This window comes from Benincasa hispida, chromosome 6, assembly GCF_027475165.1.
Source record: "Benincasa hispida cultivar pf3 chromosome 6, pf3_genome.v1.1, whole genome shotgun sequence".
Classification (NCBI taxonomy): Eukaryota; Viridiplantae; Streptophyta; class Magnoliopsida; order Cucurbitales; family Cucurbitaceae; genus Benincasa; species Benincasa hispida.
In genome coordinates, this window is record NC_143483.1 from 22,043,315 (window position 1) to 22,066,357 (window position 23,043).

At 34.9% G+C, this 23,043-nt stretch overlaps 1 protein-coding gene across 1 annotated transcript; it reads left to right on the plus strand.

The window, feature by feature from the left end:
• The first annotated feature begins 1,398 nt into the window (after positions 1–1,398).
• LOC120079493 (uncharacterized) lies at positions 1,399–4,763 on the plus strand. Its single transcript, XM_039033696.2, has 2 exons — positions 1,399–2,053; positions 4,440–4,763. Exons 1-2 carry the CDS (start codon positions 1,568–1,570, stop codon positions 4,524–4,526), a joined length of 573 nt encoding a protein of 190 aa, XP_038889624.1. The 5' UTR covers positions 1,399–1,567; the 3' UTR covers positions 4,527–4,763.
• Positions 4,764–23,043: the final 18,280 nt, after the last annotated feature.

Sequence of the window (23,043 nt, forward strand, 5' to 3'; positions counted from 1 at the left end):
CTCAACTTTTAGTTCAACAACTTTAATACATATTGTGAAGGGCTCTTTTTAAATATAAAAAAAAAATTAAAATATTTACCAGATATAACAAAATTTTAGAACTATCAATGATAGATACTGATATAATAATAGACACGGATAGGATTCTATTAGTGTCTATCATTGATAGTTCTAAAATTTTACTATATTTTATAAATATTTTCAACAATTATACCATTTGAAATTATTTTCAAATTATGAACCTCTATTTCTTTTTGGTAGAAAGATATATGCTAATTAATCTTCAACATTAAATATTTAGCATGTTGTTTCAATTGATTTTTATTCTTTATCTTTTGAATGAATTGAGTTTCATCTTCTACTCTAATAATTTTCACTGAACTCTCGTTAGTGTGTATTGCTTAAAATGTTAATTTATTACTTAAATAATTTTTTTGCTATAATCTTATTAAGAAACTTACTAAGTTTCAATTAATATCCATGATTTACAATATATTTGTAAATTCGAGACATTTATTGATATCGACATCAATAATTTCAACATTAACATATATTCTTTGGCATCTGCTCTAACATAAAATAAACATGAAAATAAACTGGATACATATAATTTTTTAAAGAAAAAAGAAACTGATACATGTGGAGATGATTGACGAAGTTGGTTACTTAAGGTGATCGTCGAAGTTAAGGTGTTGAGGTGGTCTTTACTGGAGTTTATCATCGGAGGTGGTCTTCACCGAAATTTTTGTGAGAGCCTGAGAGGTCGTCTTCATCGAAATTGGTGATCAGAGTTGGTTGCCTGAGGTGATCGTCGGAGTTGGCTGCTGGGGGTGGTCCTTGCTGAAGTTGATCATAAAAAATGGTCTTCATAGGAATTTTTTTGGAATTAGAGTTAGACAACGGAGATAATCAACAAAGTTGGTGTTCAGAATTGGTCGCCTGAGGTGATGAAGTTGGTTGCCAAAGGTGGTTCTCGCTAGAGTTGATCATCTGAGGGGGTATTCACTAGAATGGCTGTTGAAGGTGGTCTTCGTCCGATTTGTTGTTAGATGTGGCTGTTGGAGTTAATAACCAGAGTTGGCAGCGTGAAGGTAGTCATTGAAGTATGTCACCGAAATAGTCAATAATAGTCACTGATAGATGGAGTCATTCGAAACATTTGAGGGAGGAAAAACTAAAAGTAACCAATCCAACTCCATCAACCTATCAAGTTGGTGGGTTGGATAATTTTACCAAATAATCTAACTTAAATTAGTGAGCCAAACACCTCTCATACATATTCAATTTTTTTTTTTTTTAAAATACTAGTTATTCTATTAGAAACAAAATTAAAATTTTATCAATTTTTAAAAATTTCAAATGTGTCAAATACTTATTGGATACAAAAATAAAAACTTCAAGCATTTATTAGGAAAAAAAAATGAAAATTCCGATATTTAAATCTCAAAAATATCCCCTGAAAGGCAAACAATATCTTTTATCTTCTCTACAATATTCATCTTCTACCATTTTCTAACACAAATATCTCTGTTCCCATAACACACACATAAACACAAACACCCAAGAAATGGATGATTCCGAAGAAGCTCTAAATCAAAATCCCGACCCGATTCGGCCCGAAAATTTCCTAGTAATTAGAGAAAACTATTTTGTTCATGAGGAATCCCCTGTTTTTCCCCCGATTCACCATGAAGATTTGCCAGTTGGAAGTGTTTCGATAGCCTCCGACCAATCGGAATCATCGGAATTATCGGAATCATCATCGGCTCCAACGACTTCGGATTTGCGATGGAGAGCCGTTGTGGGAGAAGCTATTTTGAGGAGTTGTGAGATGTTTAAAGCGAAGGTGGTTTCTGGAATTGTTGGATTTGGATCTTACGCTGTGAGACTATGCTCTGTTTTTCCGGTTACTGCAATGGCGGCTGTGTTGGTGATTTTGGTGTTTTTGTTGAAGATGAAGATGAAGCTGCGGCTGCCATGGCGTCCACGATCTGTCGCTGTGAGTAGGGATAACGAAGACCGTTTGGTTCTTCTTCTTCAACACAAGGATGAGGTTCGTTATTCGATACCTTAATGCTAATGATCGGGTTATAAATTAAGTTTTATCACTTTTAAAATATCTGTTTTTAAATATTGAAAAATAAATCAAAATATTTATAAAATATATCAAAATTTTAAAAATATCAATGATAGACGTTGATAGACAACTCCTATCAATGATATTGATAGCCAGCGTCTATCATTGATAGTTGCTGATATATATGGATAAAAGTTTATCGGCAACTATATAGTTCTAAAATTTTACTATATTTTGTAAATATTTTCAACAATTTTACTATTTAAAATAATTTGCCTTTAAAATATTGTTTTCTTAGAATTTGATTAAAAATTCAAGTTTTTAAAAATTACTTTGTTTAGTTTTCAAAATATGGATTGGTTTGTTAAGTCATTGGTAAAATGTAGATAATAAAATAATTAATTTAGAGATAAAAGTAGATTTATAGGCTTAATTTTTAAAAACAAAAATAAAAAACTAAATGGTTACCAAGCTGGTCTTAATAAGAAATACTATAATTAGAAAATTATGAGAAAAACAAGTATAATTTTTACAAATGTAAAATAAAAAGAAATTGGTATGAAATGAGAATTAAATTATAAATTTAGTATTTTTACATTGGCGCTCTGTCTATTTGAATTTAATCAATTTTTTAAAAATTTACAAATTTATTGATAACAAAATTGAAAAGTTTAAGTTTCATTTTACATAAAATTGTATAATATCCAAATTTATATCTAATAGATCAATTACTTTTTTAAATATTTCAAATTTATTATAGACCTATTAAACATAAAATTAAAGTTTATGTAACGACATTAAATTGAAAGTTTAGATACTTATTACACACTTTTAAAGATTAAAAAACTAAATAGATATAAATTTCAAAGTTAAGCAACTCAAACTTTTAATTTTATGTCTAATAGATCTGATTGGATATTTAATACGTCTCTAAACATTCAATTTATGTTTATTAGATATCTAAATTTCTAATTTTGTATCTAATGGATTTTTGAATTTTCTAATATTTTTATGGTAATAAAATTGAGAGCTCAAAGTTTGGTTGGTGACAACAAATTCAATGTCATTAGGTTTGTTCATTTTAAAAATGTTAAATAAGTGACTTATTAAATACAAAATTGAATGTTTATGTATTTATTAGATACTTTAAAAATTTTATTATGTATTAGGTACAAATGTTTCTTAATAGACTAGTTAGATATTTAGGGTCATTTGAGAACTATTGAAAATTGGGTTTTGATTTTTAGTTTTTGAAAATTGTGCTTGTTTTCTTACAACTTATTTACCATGATTTTTCATCTTTCATAACTAAACATTTGAATTTTGAGCGAAAGACCAAAAAACAAAAACAAGTGTTTAAGTTTGGTTTTTTATATTTTATTTTTTAAAACTAAGCTTATAAACACCACTTTCATTTATTGTTTTCTATATTCTATTGACGTGTTTTTAAAATCAAAATCAAATTTTGAAAACTAAAAAACTAGTTTTCCACAAACTTGTTTTTGTTTTTGAAAATTGGCTAAAAACTCTAATGTCTAGATGGAAAATAGGAAAACAATGAGTAAGAAATTGTGAGAAAACAAGCACAATTTTTAAAACCAAAAACTAAAAATCAAATAATTATCGAGCCTAATTCTTTTAGTTTTCAAACCTTTTCTTTTTTAAAGACTTCTAAAAAGTAGATAATAAAACATAGAAATCATGGATAGAGATAGTGTTTATATTTTTAAACACAAATTACATAAAATCAAATACTTATCTAATATGGTTTTAGGTTTTTAAAATTTTCAGACCTATTCGACCAAGAACTACTAAACTTGTAATTTAACATTTTTTTAGTTTTTAAAATTTTTTTCATTTTTTTAAATAATTGGTAAAAGAGTAGATAATAAAGAAAGAAATTTGGGGGTGAAGGTAATGTCTAAGCTAAATTAAAATAAAAAAAAGTCAAATGGTTACCCGAAGAGACCTAAAACATTAGGAAAACAGGAGCGTTTAGGGATGAGTAGGATTTTCATTTGAGAACATTAAAGTTATTTAGGATTAAATAATCTACAAATTAGATACTAATTAAGTTTAGGGTTGTTTTCAAATATAGAAAAATGAACCAAAATATTTACAAAATATAGCAAAATTTTAGAATTATCAATGATAGACACTGATGGACTTCTATCGGTATCTATCAGTGACATTGATAGATATTGATAGGTGTTTATCAACGTCTATCATTGATAGTTCTAAAATTTTGCTATATCTTGTAAATATTTTCAACTGTTTTACCATTTGAAATAATTTCCATTTATTATTTAACAAACCTTCACCTATTTCATTTGTTTATTATCTACTTATTTTTCATTATCAGAAAATCAGTCAACTCTTACTTCAAATTGCTGAAATGAATGAAACACTATCAGCTCGTCGAAAGGTTCCTGTTGTCAGAATTAAATGACAAAAACAAGCCTTAAAATCGTTCAATTATTCCTTGGGGGAGTTGGTCAATTTTGATGGCATTGAGTTTAGAATATGCTCTTTCAAAAGGAAAGTATATATATATATATATATTATTGAAACTTGTAATAGCATTTGTACATTTACTTTTCTTTCATGTTAAATCTATAACATCCATGTACCTTACATTATTTATAGCTTATAAGAACAATATACCTATACCTAAAAGAGTTTTGAACTTAAGGTGTAAAATAGATTTAATTATGCTAAATGTTTGTTGATGAGAGTGTTAATGTAAATTTCCTTATTTTGCTATTGCAATTGTGTATGAACTTCATTGTAATTTTCCTTGTATAATAAAATATTGATTCAATCAATAATACAAAGGCAAAATTAATAGTTTGTTGGGAATATTGACTTGTCATAATATTAGCCTTTTGCTTAATAGTTTACAAGTGTTTAATTCTCTAAGATCTAAAAAGGTTTTTCTTTATTTAATTTAGATCTAAAGTGTTTTCTATATTTAATTTAGATCTGAAACGTTTGTTGTATTTAATTCAAATTCGAAATGTTTTTTGTATTTAATTTAGATTGAAAAACGTTTTCGTTTGGATTCATATAAATGGTTGTTTGAGTTCTTCAATAGAGCTCTTAGTTTTTTGCTATGTTTCTCTTAGTTTTTTGCTATGTATTTCTTTCTATTTTTCATTTTTATAGTATGAGCAAAGTTTCCACTTGATTTCAATCATTCTTAAATGAGTGCACGTCTGAAGATGGTGTCGTGTTAACTTTGGGGAGCAACTTGCAAGAAACGATTTAGCACCAATGTTAGTGTCATAATTTTCTTTGAATGCAGGAGTTATTCCATGGCACGACAATCGATTTGTTCTATACGCAATTTCTACTATTTTAATTGTCATCTCATTCATCCATATCAGTTTTTAACAGTCCGACCAATATTCTATTAGTTTAAAGTTAAGTTGCTATTTATGATTGTTTTGCAAAAATCTGATAGTCTAAACTGTATTGGATTAAATAAACATTCTCTCCACATTTGCGAGACCAAAATAATATTTTCCTAATACAAATAAACATTAGTATAGAGCCCTAAAGAGGGTTTTTCAGTTATCTACTATTGGAAAAATATAGAAAATAAAGCAGTGAAACAAGTTGCACAAGAATTCTAAAGCCAGACAAATTAACAACCAAAAAGTTAATAAAAAGAGATAAGTTTGAGAAAGCCTATGATTTTGGGTCGAGGTGCGTTGTTGAACACGGTCCTCAGAGAAGATGTGTCGCCACTTGCATTGAGTATTTTGATACTTCACTCTCAAGATACAACACCCTTCAGAAAAGCTTGTGTGCAGCTAAGCAATCTTACGAATTTCTGTACTTGTAGGTCACAAAAGACCTTTTGGAATCATATTATGGGAGAAACAAAGTTTCTGACCATAAAACTATATGTCCATCTCATAGAAAAAGACAATTAAAAGTTTAGAAAATCCTAACCACTTTTAACACAAGAGGGAGAGGAAAACAGACTTCTTCTCATCCATTAACTAACGTCTTAGAATAAAATAAATAATTAAGATAAAATATAATGAAATAAAATAAGAAAATCTTTTAAAATATCCAACAATCCTCAACATAATTTAAGATTTTCAAAACATATCAACTTCTTTTTAAAAGAAAAATAACAAATGTGAGCATTTTTACTATGCAATAGGTGTAGGTACCTTCTAGGTTTGAACCCCACTTAATGAAAATAAGTATCCATTTGAAGCAGCAACAATGAATTGAGTCTTGAACTAGGTTCTTTAAACCCAAATTTCTACTTATCTCACACATAGTACAAGCCAAATTAGAAATTTTAGTTTGTTTTGCATTTAGATAGTCATGCACACATTTCCTATTTTCATAAGTGTTCTAAAGTGTAGGCCCACCCTCTATTGTAGCGATCTCACTACAACACCCGCATAGGTGAAACCTCCCAGGGTTGTTTGTGACCAACACCCTGCATATGACATATGACTTGGTTTTCTTTAGAGATCAACTCTTCTTGCTCGTCACATTATGAGCATTACCACCCTAGAAATGGGACAAAATTTGTTTTACCTACTAATGCTCTCATAATCACACTCCAATTTCATTATTACCCATTGAACTTCTTTCATGGGATCTCCAATTTTTTAGGTTAGATGTCCATTATGGTGACAATATTATGGGCTTTGGTCCCATTCTTTTGGATGATTCATAAATTCGCTTGCGCGCTAAACCTTTTGTGAAGGTCTGCTAGGTTCTCTTCAGACCTGTAAAATCAAGAGAGATCACATACCATGAGATAACAATTACCCAATAGAGTTATGTCTAAATTTGATATACTACTTTTTCCATTATCTATTTCATTACCAACCCTAACTAAAGTAGCTTGACTATCACAATGTAAAGGCATAGCTGAATTAGAAATTAAAAAAAATAGGAATATAAAAAATTAGACATTTTAACCATTTTGCCTCCTTATTCGTTAAATCTAAGGCAATAAATTCACCTTCTGTAGTGGATCTAGAAATTTATAGGAATGTATCAGCAACCGTAGAAGCAACAAGGATCATTAAGCATTCTAATTCATTAATTTTGGCAAAATATAAAGCATGCTCTTGCAGAAACAAGTGAGTTTCGTGACATACCTTTCTAGAACTTCTTCAAAGTTCAATCTCCAGCTGCAATCTTCTCCAAATCTCTTTGCAGACCACCTCAAGATCTTTCTCACTATTCTCTTGGTACTTTAGATTGAGTTGTGGGACTCAAAACAAGCTTGAATCAAGGTGTTTTGAGAAGTACTCACAACAGTAATCTTGTTGAAGAACACTTTCTTCACCACGAATTTTTAGCTAAAATTCTCTCGATTGCATGCCTCAAATTCACTACAATCTCTCCAATATATTGCAGTCCATCATGCAAGAAATGAGTTGCAGCTCATGCTTAGAGTAATTAAAGACAATGGTAATAGATCTTGTGTGAGCAAGTAGAAAATGGATAATGGAAAAACTGTGTATTATACCAATTTTTCAATTTCCATCAAAATCAATTTTGATTTTAAAACTGAAAATTTTATTAATTTTATAAAATTAATTTTTAAATAATACTAATTAGTTTAATATCAAATATTAAATTAATTTTTACACATATTCATCTTTATATATTTAAATCATATTTAAATATAAATTCTCCAATTCTGTTTATTCTAAAATTGTCACGTAACTATATCTCATATAATTACTAATTTCCTTAATTCTAATTTGAATGTTTCAAATTAACTTATCACGCTATTCTAGAGCTAATCCATTTACGAGCTAGTAGGGGGATCTCGTGGACCTACAGATTATGGGTTCCAATGATCTGAGATTAATTGGCTAAACTCATTAGACCAAATTAATCCCTATTCATTAACTAATGGGTCACTCCACTAAAGCCCATAGTTGCACTCCTCTCACTGTACAAATATTATGTCCATATGATTTAACCATAATTAGTAAGTCGACCTTTCACAGGTTGTTTGTAATAACGGCTGGGTCAAATATCTGTTTTACCCATGAGATTACTTCTTGTTCCTCAAGTTCCTACTGATCCTCTAATGAACAACTGGTTTGTGATTCAATAACTAAACCAAAACTTTCTCAGTCTAGTGAGAGAGTGGGCCCCTTGTTCAATACCTGGATTCAGTACTTGAGAGAACAACCTTTCTCTTATCCCTAAATTGGATAGGCGTGAACTTCGTCTTGCACCCTATGTCCCCAACTATCTATTAGGTCTTACCCCTGAAATGAGAGGCTTATTGAGCCGGTGCTGTTGAGCCAACTCTCACCTATGCAAATCTAAGGATAATCCCAAATAAACAGGAGTTCATAGTTAGTTCAGGATTAAGATCAAGTTATCTAGGTCATCTAGATGAAATAGTTAGTCTTATACAGTAAACAGCATTATAAAGTAAGAGTGACTTATTTCTTGATCCGATCTTATGAGAACTCATTGCATAGAACGTCCCCACTCCTCATGTCATAATATGTACGAATTAGGTTCACATTGTATGTAGCACTTTACAAGTCTTTGTAACAACTACAGAATAGACAACATCCAATAGTGTTACCAAAATAAGATACCCAACCTTATTCATGTACTATAGATCATTTTGACTATTTACTCGACCTGATCCACTCTTATGTCTCCATATAAAGTCCAAGTACTCATGTAATAGTCACGGGTCTTAGTTTATTGGATTTAGACTTTCATGTATATAATTTATAAAATCAATAATAAGTTTATTGATTACAGAAAATGTTTATCATTTTACAAACTGTGAGTTTTTAGGACATAAAACCCAACAAAATTAATGTTTGCTTTGTAGATTTTCAGGATACAATACCACCACCTAAAGTACAAACATACCAACTAATTTCTTTAGTTTCATCTGATTCAGCTATCCAATTGACATTATGATAGCATAAAAATTGTGCTATCTTCCTCTACTTAATTCGGGATTGTTGCTTCATTTAATGTGCTTAATTGATGATTTTATAGATCTCGGGTGTCCAAAGGTAGAACGAAGCATTTAGAGTGCAAACGATGTTAAAACAACATAATTGGAGCTTTATTGTATCAATAAGGAAAGAATGAGGCAAAATTAGGAAAATGGGCAATAGCATAGAGGCGTCATGCCCGGTGCAAATTCTTGATAGCTTTGAATTTGGACAATTAGAAGAGCGTTGCGACGCTTTAAACTCTGATGGTGTGTGCGAGCGTGTCGAAGCCTCGTTGTACTTTCATAAAGGAAGTTCCCAACCTTCTAGCGTCACAACACTAAACCCTAGCGTCGTAGCACCTACACGATATTATAAAAGAAAATTTCAGCTATTTGACGAGGGGTCACACCATTTTTCCTCTTCCAAACCTATTTTCTTCTTCTCTCCACTTTGAACACTTGTTTTTAGACATTTTAGTCATCTTGGAGCTTGGTTTCTTGTATTTTGAGGATGATTAGAGGCTAAGGTGACTTTTCTAGCTTGGGTTTCATTATTTTCCCCTTTCTTAGGTTATTTGTGAGACTTGTTCTTCATTTTACATTGTTCAAACTCCCTCACCTATGGACTTCTACTCTAAATTCTTTGATTTTGAATGAAATTTTCATGTATTGATTGACAACTAATGCTTCTCTATGTGATTCCATGATTAGTTTTATCCTTGATTAAGGTAATAAATCATAGGAAGTAAAAGATTAGATTAACTTTCTTAATTGTGAAGTTGACCATTCTAAGTAATGCTTTAATCAATCTTATGGTAGAAGTCATATTGAATGAGTTAATTTGACAGTGGAGATTAATTTGTTCATTCTAGCAAAGGCAAAGAATGTTTAATCTAGAGTTCCATGATCAATTAATCTAATTGGGAAAACATCAAACCCGAGCTAGAACTTTTCCCTTTGGTTACTATATTATAAGCTTTTGAATTAAGAAATCATTGTGGCTCCATGTGGTCTCGACTCTGTACTCTGCTTGCTTGTTGTATCCGGTGTTGGCTGAGAAATATTTCTCATAAAAACGCTCCTTAAACTACTCCAAAGTTACAAGTCCTTCACTGATATCAATCATTTTCTCTGTTGAATGCCACCAAATCTCTGTGTTGCCAGTCAGCATAAAAACTGCACATTGGAGCTTATGCTCTTCCGGGCACCTCATATAACGGAAAATCGTCTCGATCGAGGATAGCCACATCTCTGCTTTAGTGGAATCCCTCAACGATCCATCGAATGGGCGAGAGTCAAACTTCTTGAAATCTCTCAAGTGCTTAGCTTCATGGGATAGACCCTATATATTCTGGCTTGGCGACTGGGTTTGTTCCAACTGAACTGGTGATACTTGCTCCTTTTGAGCCTGGTTCTGGGGAGTCTATCCTATCATCAACTTGAGCCATAGGTGGATCTGAAGCTGTCGGGACAGTCTGACTTCCACCGGCTCACTCTTTCTACACCCCTAGAGGGGGAGGATCCTAAACTTATGGATGTTGCACTTGGGAGTCTTAAACCCCTTCTCTAACTACCTTTCTTGGTCTAAGCTTAGGTGTCATGTCTTGTCATGAACTCAAGAATCCACTTTTTTTCTCTGGATCCCTGTCAATAAAAACATGTTTACTAAAATGATACATTAGCTAATCTTATGTTTATACTAAAAACTTCCATTATTAGGATATACCTGGCGATGACGAGGAATCCGTTACTGAGCCACAGAGACTATTTAGACTTATATTGTAAGTTAGTTTTCAGAACCCAAAACATGGGCTCTGATACCAACTGTAATGACCTAACTTCCTAAGACTCAAGCTAGGCTATTCCTAAATACATGCATGCATGGAACTTAAAATGACACCCTTTTTATAACGAAATAAATGCTAAATAAATAAGGTAAATTTAAAAGACCTCCATTAAATTCAAATATTAAAATCGAATGATAGGGTACCCATAAATCATAAATGAAAATAATTAGGTCTGAAAAAAAATATTTATAGTAAGTTTCCAAATAACAAGAATGAAAGTAAAAAAAAAAATAAATAAAAGAATTCTTAAAATATGAGTGGAAGCAGTAAAACTGGTCTTAGTGACTCGATCATGGATTCCGCTTGTCATTCGTCGATGCGTCCCTTCTCTTACCTGAAACATCAACATGAGAAAGGATGAGTATAAAATACTCAGTAAGTAACCCCGCTACTGAGGTCAGGCTAGGCATCCATGTCCTCTAAATGCTGGCCTCTGGTGGGACGTCGTTCAGACCGATTCGGTGTCGTTTTAATTCCTAAAAAGGACCGCGAAGTAAAAGAAAATTTGTAATACTGAACTACTCCTATTACTACTAAAACATAGCAACGGTGGTAAGTCCGAGTCGATTCACAAAGAAGCGTGATTGGTTTCGTTGAGTTAATTTTCTAACTAGAGCGATAAATGGGGGATTTTGTGTGGAAGAGATAAATGTGGGAAATTAAAATAAAAAGGGTAAATGCAATCTAGGAAAGGAGTCTATCTAATTTCTAGAGCAAGAGAGAGTTTCTATGCAATTTGTTTCATTAGACACCAATTAATTACTCTAAATCTGTCAATCCCTCAACCTATTAGAAATTCTAATAGCCCAATTAGCCAATTTTGATTAAAAATCCAAATCAGCACTACTTCAGTTTAAAACTTTTCTTTCTTAGCGACATACAAGTTAAAACTGAAAAGCGTTAAGAAAAGAATCAATTGTTGAGACATACTACAAGCTGGAAAGCCATATCTTGTAGCATGATTTATTTGGAAAGATTATACTAAGGCATACATGAGTTTGGCCAGAAAAAGTCTAGACCCTAAACATGCAATCCTAATACTTGCAACTAAATCAATCAATGATGCACGGCTAGAATGATTTTGTAAACGAGAATTTCAACAAATTAATTTGTCAAAAGAATTTATCAAAATTCTATTGATATTAAAACGAATCCATCTAAAGAATTCACAAGAGTACAGTTAAATTAATTAGAAAACCTTCAAGAAATTAACATAAAGCTCTTGCTCAAAGAAATTAGATAGAGATTACCTCTCAATTCATAACAAATCAAGAATGAACCTCCAATCCATTGATTACAACCCAAAACAAAATAAAAACTAACCTAAGGATACTGAAAATTGAAGAAAAAGGAAGTAGAATGAAGATTAACTTCGGCGTCCATCGATTTGGCCTCCAAAATTTGGTATATTTTGACCTAAAGATGGAGGGGAGTATTTATAAGAAAGATCACAACGTCACAACATTGAAAACAGAGTTGCAACGCTCACTTGCGCGCGCACTAATCGTGTCCGTCCATCAACGTTCGCAGCATCGTGACGCTATAAAGCAGCGTTGCAACGCTGCACATTCTACCTTAGAGCATCAGGCTAGCGTTGCAACGTTGTGACAATGCAATGTTAGTTTCGTAATTTTCACTGTTCTGAAGCCTGACAGCTCAAATCACCACCAAATTGATTCAAATCAATCCCGTTTGTCTTTGATTTCTTAGTTCTACCTCCTCGGTTCATGATACCTACAAAATAAGACAAGAAGCACATAATATCCATTAACGAGCCTAAATTAAGCTAAGAATAATAGCTCTTTTGATAGCTAACAGACGTAAGCACTCCCTTAGTCCTCATGGGACATATATATACATGAATATCTGAATTTCATCCTACTATAGTTCAGTATACCCACTACCTCTAGTAAGTCCCATAGGGCCCACAACCTCTGGTGAATCCTAAAGAAGACACCACCTCTAGTGAATCCTGACGGAAACACGACATCTGGTGAATCTCAAAGGAAAACACTACCTCTAGTGAATCTCGAAGGAAACACAACCTCTGGTGGATCCCGAAGGAAACCACTACCTCTAGTGAATCTCAAAGGAAACGCAACATTTGGTGGATCCCGAAGGAAACCACCACATCTAGTGAATCTCGAAGGAAACACAACCTCTAGTGGGTATCTAACTAACAGTGAGGACGCTATTACTATTGCAACATCATAGGAATCATAGCATGGTTCTATAATATAAACATACATCTCATCATCCTCAGGTCAAATAGAATCTCATAGAATAATAATATACTCAAATCATGCTAGCATTCAAATATCTCTATGCGCATCTAGTCTTTTAAATCCTCATATCAACAAGGCATACATAAGCATCAAATCATCAATAATCCTTAGTAAATCATAACTATATATGCCTGGCACGTGGCCAGTTTCAGTAGTAAGATTACTTACCTCGAGTCGAAATTCCAAACAAATCAACCCAAGAAAACAGTCTCCACAAAACAAATTCTGAATTAAATCCCCTTATACAAAACACAATACTAAATCTCAATCTTTGAAGCCAAAACCAAAACATATAAAATTTAATCTTACAATCCCCAAACCAATTGGTGTTCAAAAGTAACCATAAGAATCACAAACCTTACTCAAAACACCTGTCGAACAACCTTGAATCCGCTAGATGGCGCTTCAACAATTCCCAACTCCAATCTAAAGATAAATAATGCGATAAAGGTTAACTTTCATTCCAAACTTAATAGGCATCCAAAAATCCTTCAAGAAACCCAACCCAAAAAGAAAAGATCTTACCAAATCCAAGACTCTTTTAAGATTACGCAGTAGCGGTCGATGTACTCAAGCGGTGGCTGATCAGAATGAATGGAACCCAAGCTACTGTTGATTAAAACGAGTGACACCACTGGGCTGGCGCGGCTTCAGAGCTGTTGTGGCAAGAGGCCGAGGTTGCAGATTTAGACAGTGGTGTTGAAGCTGTCGGTACGGCTTGTGCAGATTGGACGCGAGTTGGTGGACGAAACGAGTGGTAAAAAAAGGTTTTTCATGCGGTGCGACTAGGGGGAGATGGAGCAATGGTGCCAGACGAACGATAACTGGAGGCTGGGCGGTGTTGGACAGGACGCAAACGACGAGGGAGAGAGGGCAGTATGGACACGATCGGCACGAATGCAGTGGCTTCGACACCAACGGTGAGCGGGTGGCTTCGGTTAGACAGCGAGCGGCGGCTAGAGGGTTTCGTGCGGAGAGATAAAAGAAATCAGGAGGGGTCTCGGTTGCGAAGGAGAAGGGTGAATGAGAGATTTTGTTAAAAGAAAATGAAAAATAAAATAAAATAAAATTTTATTTGATTTTATTCTTTCCTTCTAAACACACCCAACTTTAAACGTATATAAATATAAAATCCTTTCCTCTTCCTCTTCAAAATCAAATTCCAAAATTAAAAGTCGATTCTCCAATTTAAATTAAATCTTCGATATTGACATAAATGTCAAATTAATGCGACATGAAAATCCAAAGTTTTTCCTTTAAACAACTAAATCTTGAAATTAACAAAATGTCTCCATCTAATACAAAAATCATAAATTCAACTTTACGAATGCACGGGTTGTTACATTGTATGCCCATCAATCTCCTTTTATGCATCCAACCCTAACTTCCTCTCTTGGTGGTGCATAGTTCAACCCAAAGTTAACTCAAAACTTAACCCAATCTTCCCCATGCTTTCACCTTGTCCCTAACTTAAATCATGGCTCTTCAAGCTCACAACATAGCTCCTCATAACATAGCCCCTCATGTTCACAACATAATCTCTTATGTTCGTAGCATAGTTCTTTATAATCACAACATAGTCTCTTCTTTCTCATAGCATAGTTTCCAACATCCCCCAAGCATCCAATTCACCCTTAGGATGTACCTACTATGCGTCCAACTTGTTGTGCTATGACTTACTATGCGTCAAAATTACCTTTTTACCCCTATAGTTATATTTAACTCCTTAAGTACCACTGATCCCTCTAATGAACAGAGTTACAATTCAACTATAAACTAGACCCCTCTCTGGTCAGTGGGAGGGTGAGGCGCCTCATTGTTCAAGACCCGAATTTAGCCCTTAAAGGAGCAATTTATCTACTTTTCCTATGACGAGGAAGGAGTGAATTCCATCTTCTGTAGCTGTGTTCCCAGCTCTCCACTCAGACGAATTTGCAAAATGGTAGGAACACTTTACTTTATTAAATAAATAATTTGTGTACAAATAATTTATAAACTACGAAATATACAAGATTTAGGGCATCAACCCCAATAGATAAAGGGTTGGGTTGTTACACTTACAAGTTACCTACACAACAGACTCAACTAAAGTGTAATAAGAATCAAGCGATACAAGTGTTTCAAAATTTTTTCCCACTATTTAGGATTTCATTGTACAAGTCACGAGTTAATTCTTATTGCATGGGATGAGTTAGGTGGAGAGAATAGTGGGGTGAGTGGGCTAGTGGGGTCGAACTCGTAACCCCCAACCACCCACGTTTCTAAAATCTAGGAACTCACTCTCCATTACTTTGATAACTATTTGCTACTTGGGCAACTTGTAAACCCTGAACCCTAATCTCTCTATTTGAGTATGTTCCCGACTGAGACCAGTGTGGTGAGTAGGTTGGTATGATAATTAATGTGTAATTGTAGAGAAAATGATGAAAAGTTGGAAGGAAAGTTTAAGTTTGAAAGCTTGACTTTTGGGTGAAGCTAGGAAAATTGGCTAAGTATAACCCATGCATTAGAAGCCAAAGTGTGGTCGAGAGAAAAACTATGCATGGACAAAGCATGTGGCAACCAAGTCTTGAAAAGGTTAGCAAGCATGCAGCAGCTTCAGATGTGCGTAAGCATGGGCGCTGGGCATTGGAGTTGCGCGTGCTAGATGATCGTGTAGCAACGAGCGACGCTAAACGATGTGGTAGACGATCGTGTAGTTGCGGGAGGTGCTAAGCGATGCATAAATGATTGTGTAGCTATGTGCGGTGCTAGATGATGTGAAGTGATACGCTAGATGATATCGCTGCATGATGGACGATAACGCTAAACGATGGGCAATGGCACTACACAATCAGCATCAGTGCTAGACGAAGACGCTAGACGATGGTGCTACGTGATGGGCATGGGCGCTAGACGATGGGCGTCGGTGCTAAATGATGAGCATCAGCGAGAGCTTTGCGATAGGTTGTGTGTTGCACGATGGGAGAGAGCGAAATCCTTGGGTGATGGGCATCAGCGAGAGAATCACTGAACGATGAGCTACACGATGGGGCGGTGAGCTAAACGACTGAGCAAGCATGGATCAGTCTTAACCATTGATTAAGGGCACCAGCTGTCCTAAACATCGATTTAACTCCATGAAAGCTGAAGGTGTCATGCTAAGACTTAATGGTAAGCGATGGAAAGTAGTATAAAAGGGGGGGTTGAACTTCAAACGATCGGTTTAATCATTTCCTTCGTGAAAATTGAGAGATCTTGGTGTCGTTAGAAAGCTCTGAGAGTTTACTTTCAGAGGTGACACTGTCAGAAGAAGGTCTCATTGGATTAAGGCCGAAGAAGGGAAAAAAGGACCAAAGGTTTTGTTCTCGAGTGAATCTGGGCCATCATTAAAGAATTGAGTCTCTAGGACAAACCACGAGAAGTTTAAAGCTGAAATTATAAATATAGAGACAATTCTTAGCAAGTTTGTAGAAGAAAATTTGTTGAGATGAGCTCTAGAATTCAAGTTATAAATTTCGTAATTTGAATCTAGAATTTCATGAACAAGTAGGCAACTGCTTGGGTTGAATAAGCTGACAACTCGAAGTAAAATGCTCGGACAAACTAAGGGCTGACTTTTCTATGCGTTGGACCTGCTGTGTAGGCGGAGGAGAGCTTACATTAAAGTCTTGGACGCATAAGCAGCCTTGTGAACGACCATGTGTAGCTGTAAGAACACTTAGAGCAAAGTGTTGGTTACATAAGTGGTGATGCATTTTTGAGGAGCGGTTGGAAGCATTGCATGAGCTAAAGTCTCAAAGAAATTCCTAAGTGTTAAACCTATAACAAGGTATGCGTTACGTGAAAGTCTTCAAGAGGAAGGCTAAATGCAAGGCTTACTTAAGGGTTAGTCTCAAAAGGGAGACCTATGCTAGTAGCTAATATATGCTTTTGTGTCCATAGGATTGACACTAGTGTTAGAAGCATATCGACCCTTGAGAAGTAGTTCTAAAAGTTGTGAGTGACTAAATATTTACAATGTTTTAAAGAAACCATGTTAGAAATATTAATCTCATGTTAGCTAGTTTTACAAAGTAATTTTCAAGCAAACCATGAGTTATGTTTTAAACGCATGCCATGTATGAAAGTTTATTGAAAAACTATTTATGTGTGTTTAAATACACAAAGCATGCGTTAGTATCTTTAAAGACATGTTTTCTATGCGTATTGCTTTACATGCTTTAAAGAGAAAGTCATAGTATGACTAATTTTACTTAAAGCTCAATATTGAGGGAAATTTGAGAAGGTATCCGAGCAGCTCGATACTAAGGGACATTTGAGAAGGTATCTGAGTAGAAGTATCTAAGGTATGACGGTACTTAGTTATAACCACGTGCACGTAGGTAGTTAAAGTCAGAGATTGAGCAAAAGAGTTCTCTCTTGACTAAGCAGTTGACGTTGAGATTTAATTACAACAAAGTTATTCTCAACTAAGTAACAATTTAATGTTTATGATGAAAACAACTTTATATACTTTATACTTGGAAAATGTTTATATTGCAGTACAAGGTTACTGTAAAGATTTATATTTAAGTATGATCTCTTTATCGAGACTTATGCATGAGAATCAGTTTTCTTTTTTAGGTCACTCACTGGACTAACAAGCTCACCCCGTTTTCAAATGTTTTTATTTCCCCCCAGGTAGTGGTCAAATCCTCAGGAGGTAGCTCTACATCTGCTCTGCCACTCAAAGACAAGAGTTATTGTAACTCATCTGCTAAATGGTTACTGTAAATATTGTACACATGTTATAGTTGTTCATGTAAGGACTAAGGTTTTGGGTGTCGAGACTTAAGAAACTTGTAATGTAATATCTGTAAATGTTTTATGGTTAATACTTAATGCTTTTGGCCATAGAGGCAGCCGCTGTATATAAGATTACATATTGGTACCAGGTTATTTCTGCTAGAGTAATAGGCAGTATGTGTCAGCAAAAGGGTTGATAACTGCTGCAGTCATGCCCTTTCCTAGGCTCAGAGAGTAGTCTGGGAGGGGGTGTGACACAACTACCCATTACCTCGTACAACTACTCATATTCTCACATAACCACACACTACTTTAAGTAACTACCCACATTCTGAGTAACTACCAACTCACCCACTTCTAGATAACTACCCATGACCTTAAGTAACTCCCCACCTCGTCTTCCATTTGAATTTCCCACTTAAATGTTACATAATGCTCGAACACCTACCACACTTTTCCAAGCATCCTTGTCATAAGTGTTGTGCACGCACCTTTGTAAACAATCTTCTATTCCCAAATGCCTTTAAAAATGTCTGCCATGTGACCTGCCTTCGAGTAAGTCATCCTTCAAATTTTCGAGTTACTTTTTTCTCACCATGGACTAAACAATACATTTATGCACCCCAAATGGTCATCCAGTTACTCAAGCCAATTAGCACCAAAGATCCCATGCATATCACGTGCATCATGCGTTTGTCACCTAGTGCTTGGTGTGCACTTGCATTAAATGTTTGTCTGGTTGGTGTGCCCATGCCTAGTGTGCGCACTGTGAGCATTAGAAGAGTTTAAATAAAAAAAACCTCGACAATTTGAACAACTCGGAGTACCCAATCCAACCTAGTTGGGTTGGGTTAATTCTATTTTTGGGTTGGGTTGGGTTAATTTTTTTCTATTTTGTCAGGTTGGGTTGGGTCTCTGGTTGAATAAATATCTTGTCAAGTTGACTCAACCCAACTCGAATTACATATATATTAATAAAAAAAATCTTTTAGAATTGATGACTGATTTTTAATATATATTTTTTTAAGAATGTTTGTCTTTGTTTTAAAGTTTGTAATAGATATCATGAATATTTGGTATTTAACCTTTGAGTTCTATGAGATTTTAATTATTAGACATGTGTTGTAGATAAATTTATGTACTTTAAATTATTAAAAAAATAATAAAAATAACCCAATAACCCAATAACCCAATCCGGGTCTTTTGGGTTACCAACCTGACCAATCAGATTTTCGGATTGGTCCAAAAAATTTTCACAACCCAACCCAAGTACACCCCTATTGAGCATCACTGTCACCTGTCTTGAAATTACCGATATGCGGGTGCACATTTCGGTATGCATTGAGCATGTATAACTTGGTGTAAGCTTTCGTGCCCCTATTACCTTGCGTGCTTGTTGTGTCATATGTTGGCTCACCCGTGGACTTTCCTCCTAGCACCCTTGTGTGCGCCTCCCATGCACCAAGTGTCGAACTAACCTCTTAGCACGTTGTGTAACCCTTTTACTCGAGTTATGTTTCGTGTGGCACCATAGGGGATGCTCAAGTCTCAATTCCCTTTTTGCTCGATGATAGCTGGTAGAAATACAAGCTATTGTAGCCTTTTACTTAGAATTATGAAGGCTAACAAACAGAGTATATGTTGATAATACTAATAATTTATGTGAAAAGTGAGCTTGCGTCGATCAGCACTAAAAATATTTGTTAACCCAATATTATGAGTTATTATGTGTCAAAATGTCTATTTTTGTAGCTACCACAGGAATCGATCGCATGGGTTGATCCCAGACCAACGCAAAGTTGATCGCATGCGTTGATCTTCAAGAAGACAAGTTCATTGCATGGAATGCCGCAGCTAAAGAGTAATAGCTGTGATAGAAGATTGATTGCAAGGTGGGTGGAATGCGTTAGTACTTTAGGAGAAACAAACATGAACGCATACCTTGGGAGTATAAAAAAGAATAAGATGATGTTGACATTTCACCTACCGCATCAGAAGTGGTAGTGATTTCAGAGTGGGACCACCAATGCTGTCGGCATTTGAGCTCTATAAATAGAGCCTTAGAGCTCAAATTCAGGGATCCGAGTTTCTGCCTTAAGGCAAATTCTTGTGATCACAGATGAGAGCATGAGCAGACACTCTTTGAGGATTCTTCACCTCCATAGCCCCTTTCGAGTGACGATAAGAATTTTGTCGGAGATAGAGCTCGAGAGAGACATAGAGATATGACACATGTAGCAACCCACCGAGAGGTGTACGTTGTGCGAGTAAAGTGAGTCAATCCTCTTTGCTTAGTTCGAGGCTATCACAATGCTTACATGAACTGAGTAGCTATAACCAACTGTCTGAGAGAGTAAGTAGTGGAACTCACTAAGCAAAGTAAGCAGTGTTCTTAGAGATAGGAATAATCTTATGCTTAACACAATCATGCATTATAGAGATATAAGCATGAGGCGGACTACCGAGAGGTGTGCAATTGATGCTTGATTTTATAAAGTGGAAATGTGGATGATATGCGTTGATGAAATTACGTTGTGCACTCAAGTTTCCCCAGTGGAATCCAATTGTAAATTCCTCTGAGTTTCCTGGTAAGTCCAGGGTCGAACATAGAGACTTGTGAAAACAGATTGCGTTGGTAAATTTTATGAAGACCTTGCGGTAACCGAGTAAATAAATAAATTGTTAGGTTTGTTGTTTACGTTAATGAGAAAATAAACAAATGCGGAGGATTTGAGAAAAGGCAGTTGTGTGATAGATGCAATGAGTATGCGATGAATGAGTTGAGAAAATCTTTAGCTAGCATTACTTGGGAATGCGTCAGACTATGCGATCATGTTACAACCATACACAGCAAGTCATTTTCCAATGTAAATGCGATACTTCTAAGTCTAGGACGCATGTGTTGAATGCAAAAGTGTCTATAGAGCTTATTCCTAAGTCTCTACTCTTGTCCTATGCGATGATGCAAAATCCATGAAAGCAAGGTGACCGCATACAATCATATCCTATCTCTAGGATGCATGCGATGTATTAATAACAAATAGTGCTCATTCCTAAGCGCCTATCTCTTGATTATGCATTCTAATCTGGCTCTCCCGAGTCTAGATTCTAACTTGACCTTCCCAAGTCTAGATCCTGTCCTTAAACTACCCTCCCGATTATCTCTAATAGACGAATGAAGCATACATAATACAAGATAATCGCAAAGAATGAATATTCGCTAGTTGTGCTAGCTAAATGCTTCTCAATCCATTCAACTAATTTAGCTACTAAGGCATGAATAACAGAGAGTTAACAGATATAGAGAAGAAAATTCCATTTTTATAAACGAGTCGAGTAAAAATGACAATGGAAGTTAAAGGTAGAGAGCCTGGTAGCAATTCCTTGCTGACCGAGGCTTTTACACTGAAATCTCTATTCGGTTCTAAAGATGTTCCTGCTTCCGCAGGCGTCGGCCTTCTCTCTGCCTTTGAAGCTTCCGGTGCTCTCCCAAGCTTACCGGAATAATCTGTCGGCATATCCTCCTTCCTCGCTTCCGTCTTAAAATGAAAGAAAAATAAGAACAAAGACGTATGAACTAAAGAATAGTGAACTGATAAACTCGTTAACCCGTCAACCCCTTTTCTAAAGAATTTCCTTGGTATTTATAGAACATCCATGGTGAAAGGCGGCTTCTCTCTCATGATTGTACAGATGGGACGACTTTAATTCTGATTGATGTGTCGAATAATTGTCACCGAAAAGCTGAATGTACTTTGTGACCGTTATCGGCTGTCAACTTAATTCGAATTCAACTGTCATCAGCTTTCTATCCCATCGTGATTGATTAGGCTTTCACCTAGATGCGCCCACCATGTTGCGCTGACCAAGTTGTGGTGATCCTTCTCGGGCGAATATTTTCGAACACAATCATCGCAAAGCCTTACGGTGAAGTCTTGCGGTGAAGTTGCGCTCGACTAGTGATTTCCTATGATCGTAATTCTTGCATTATGTCAATGCATATTCTGCACAAAAATACAAAAATCAACTGTTCTAATGCGTTAAACGCATGCGACCGCAATGTTATGGAATCAATGCTTAATGGATGCAAATTAACATATTTCATCAATGCAATCCAACATTGTTTAAGAACTTAGTACTATGATAACGTGCATTTCTACCCATTATCACACCCCCAAATTTAAACAATGCTTGTCCTCAAACATAAGCTAAAGATTCCTTTAACAAGTCAACCGCAATGTTCTTTTCCTAGATTTCTCAAGGATACTTCGTTCAAATCCTACATGCCAAAGTTTTCCTTAAGTCTTAGTCTCTTAAAATATTTCTGAGGCCTAGGGACTGCAAGTTTACCTTTCAAAAGAACTTTACTAAATTTTGGAACATCGCATGATTTATTTCAAAAAGAAAATTTCTACCGGGTGTCAAATGATTTTATCCTTGCACAAAAAATTTTCTTCATCGATATATTTCTTTTCTGACCTTGTGCTGATCCAAGTACCTTGCCTTCGTTTTGGCTTGCCCCCACGGGTGTCATGCGGACATCCAACTATGAGCAATGCACTCTTTCTCAGACTAAACTCATACCTATTTGGTAGTGGAATTGCGGTCATTTATTTATGCGTTGATCCTGGTAACTTACTTTCGTTTGGCTTACCCCCACGTGTGTCATGCAGACATCCAACTATGGGTAAGTGCCTTTCACAACTTAACTCTTATCAACATGGGTTTCCCATTGCGTTGACAGTGGAGTTGTTATTCTCAATATATATATATATATATATATTTCAAAATAGCAAGTTTGAAAATAAATACCTCACCCCCAAATTTAAAATGCGGCAATGTCCTCATTGCCAAAAGATTGAAATGAGTCATGCGATGTTCTTAGAATGCATTGTAAAGAGTGTTTGAAAGAAAACTAGCAAACCCCTAAATTCTAGAAATATTTCATGAGGTGACTATCTTAAGACTAAGTTGACTCTAGTATATACGAAAGAAATTGAAGTATATTTTTCATCATTGAAATCATACTTGGCAAAGAAACATCATGCGATAAACTACTAAATTTATCTACGTCAAATGATTGCAGTAATCAAAGAGGAT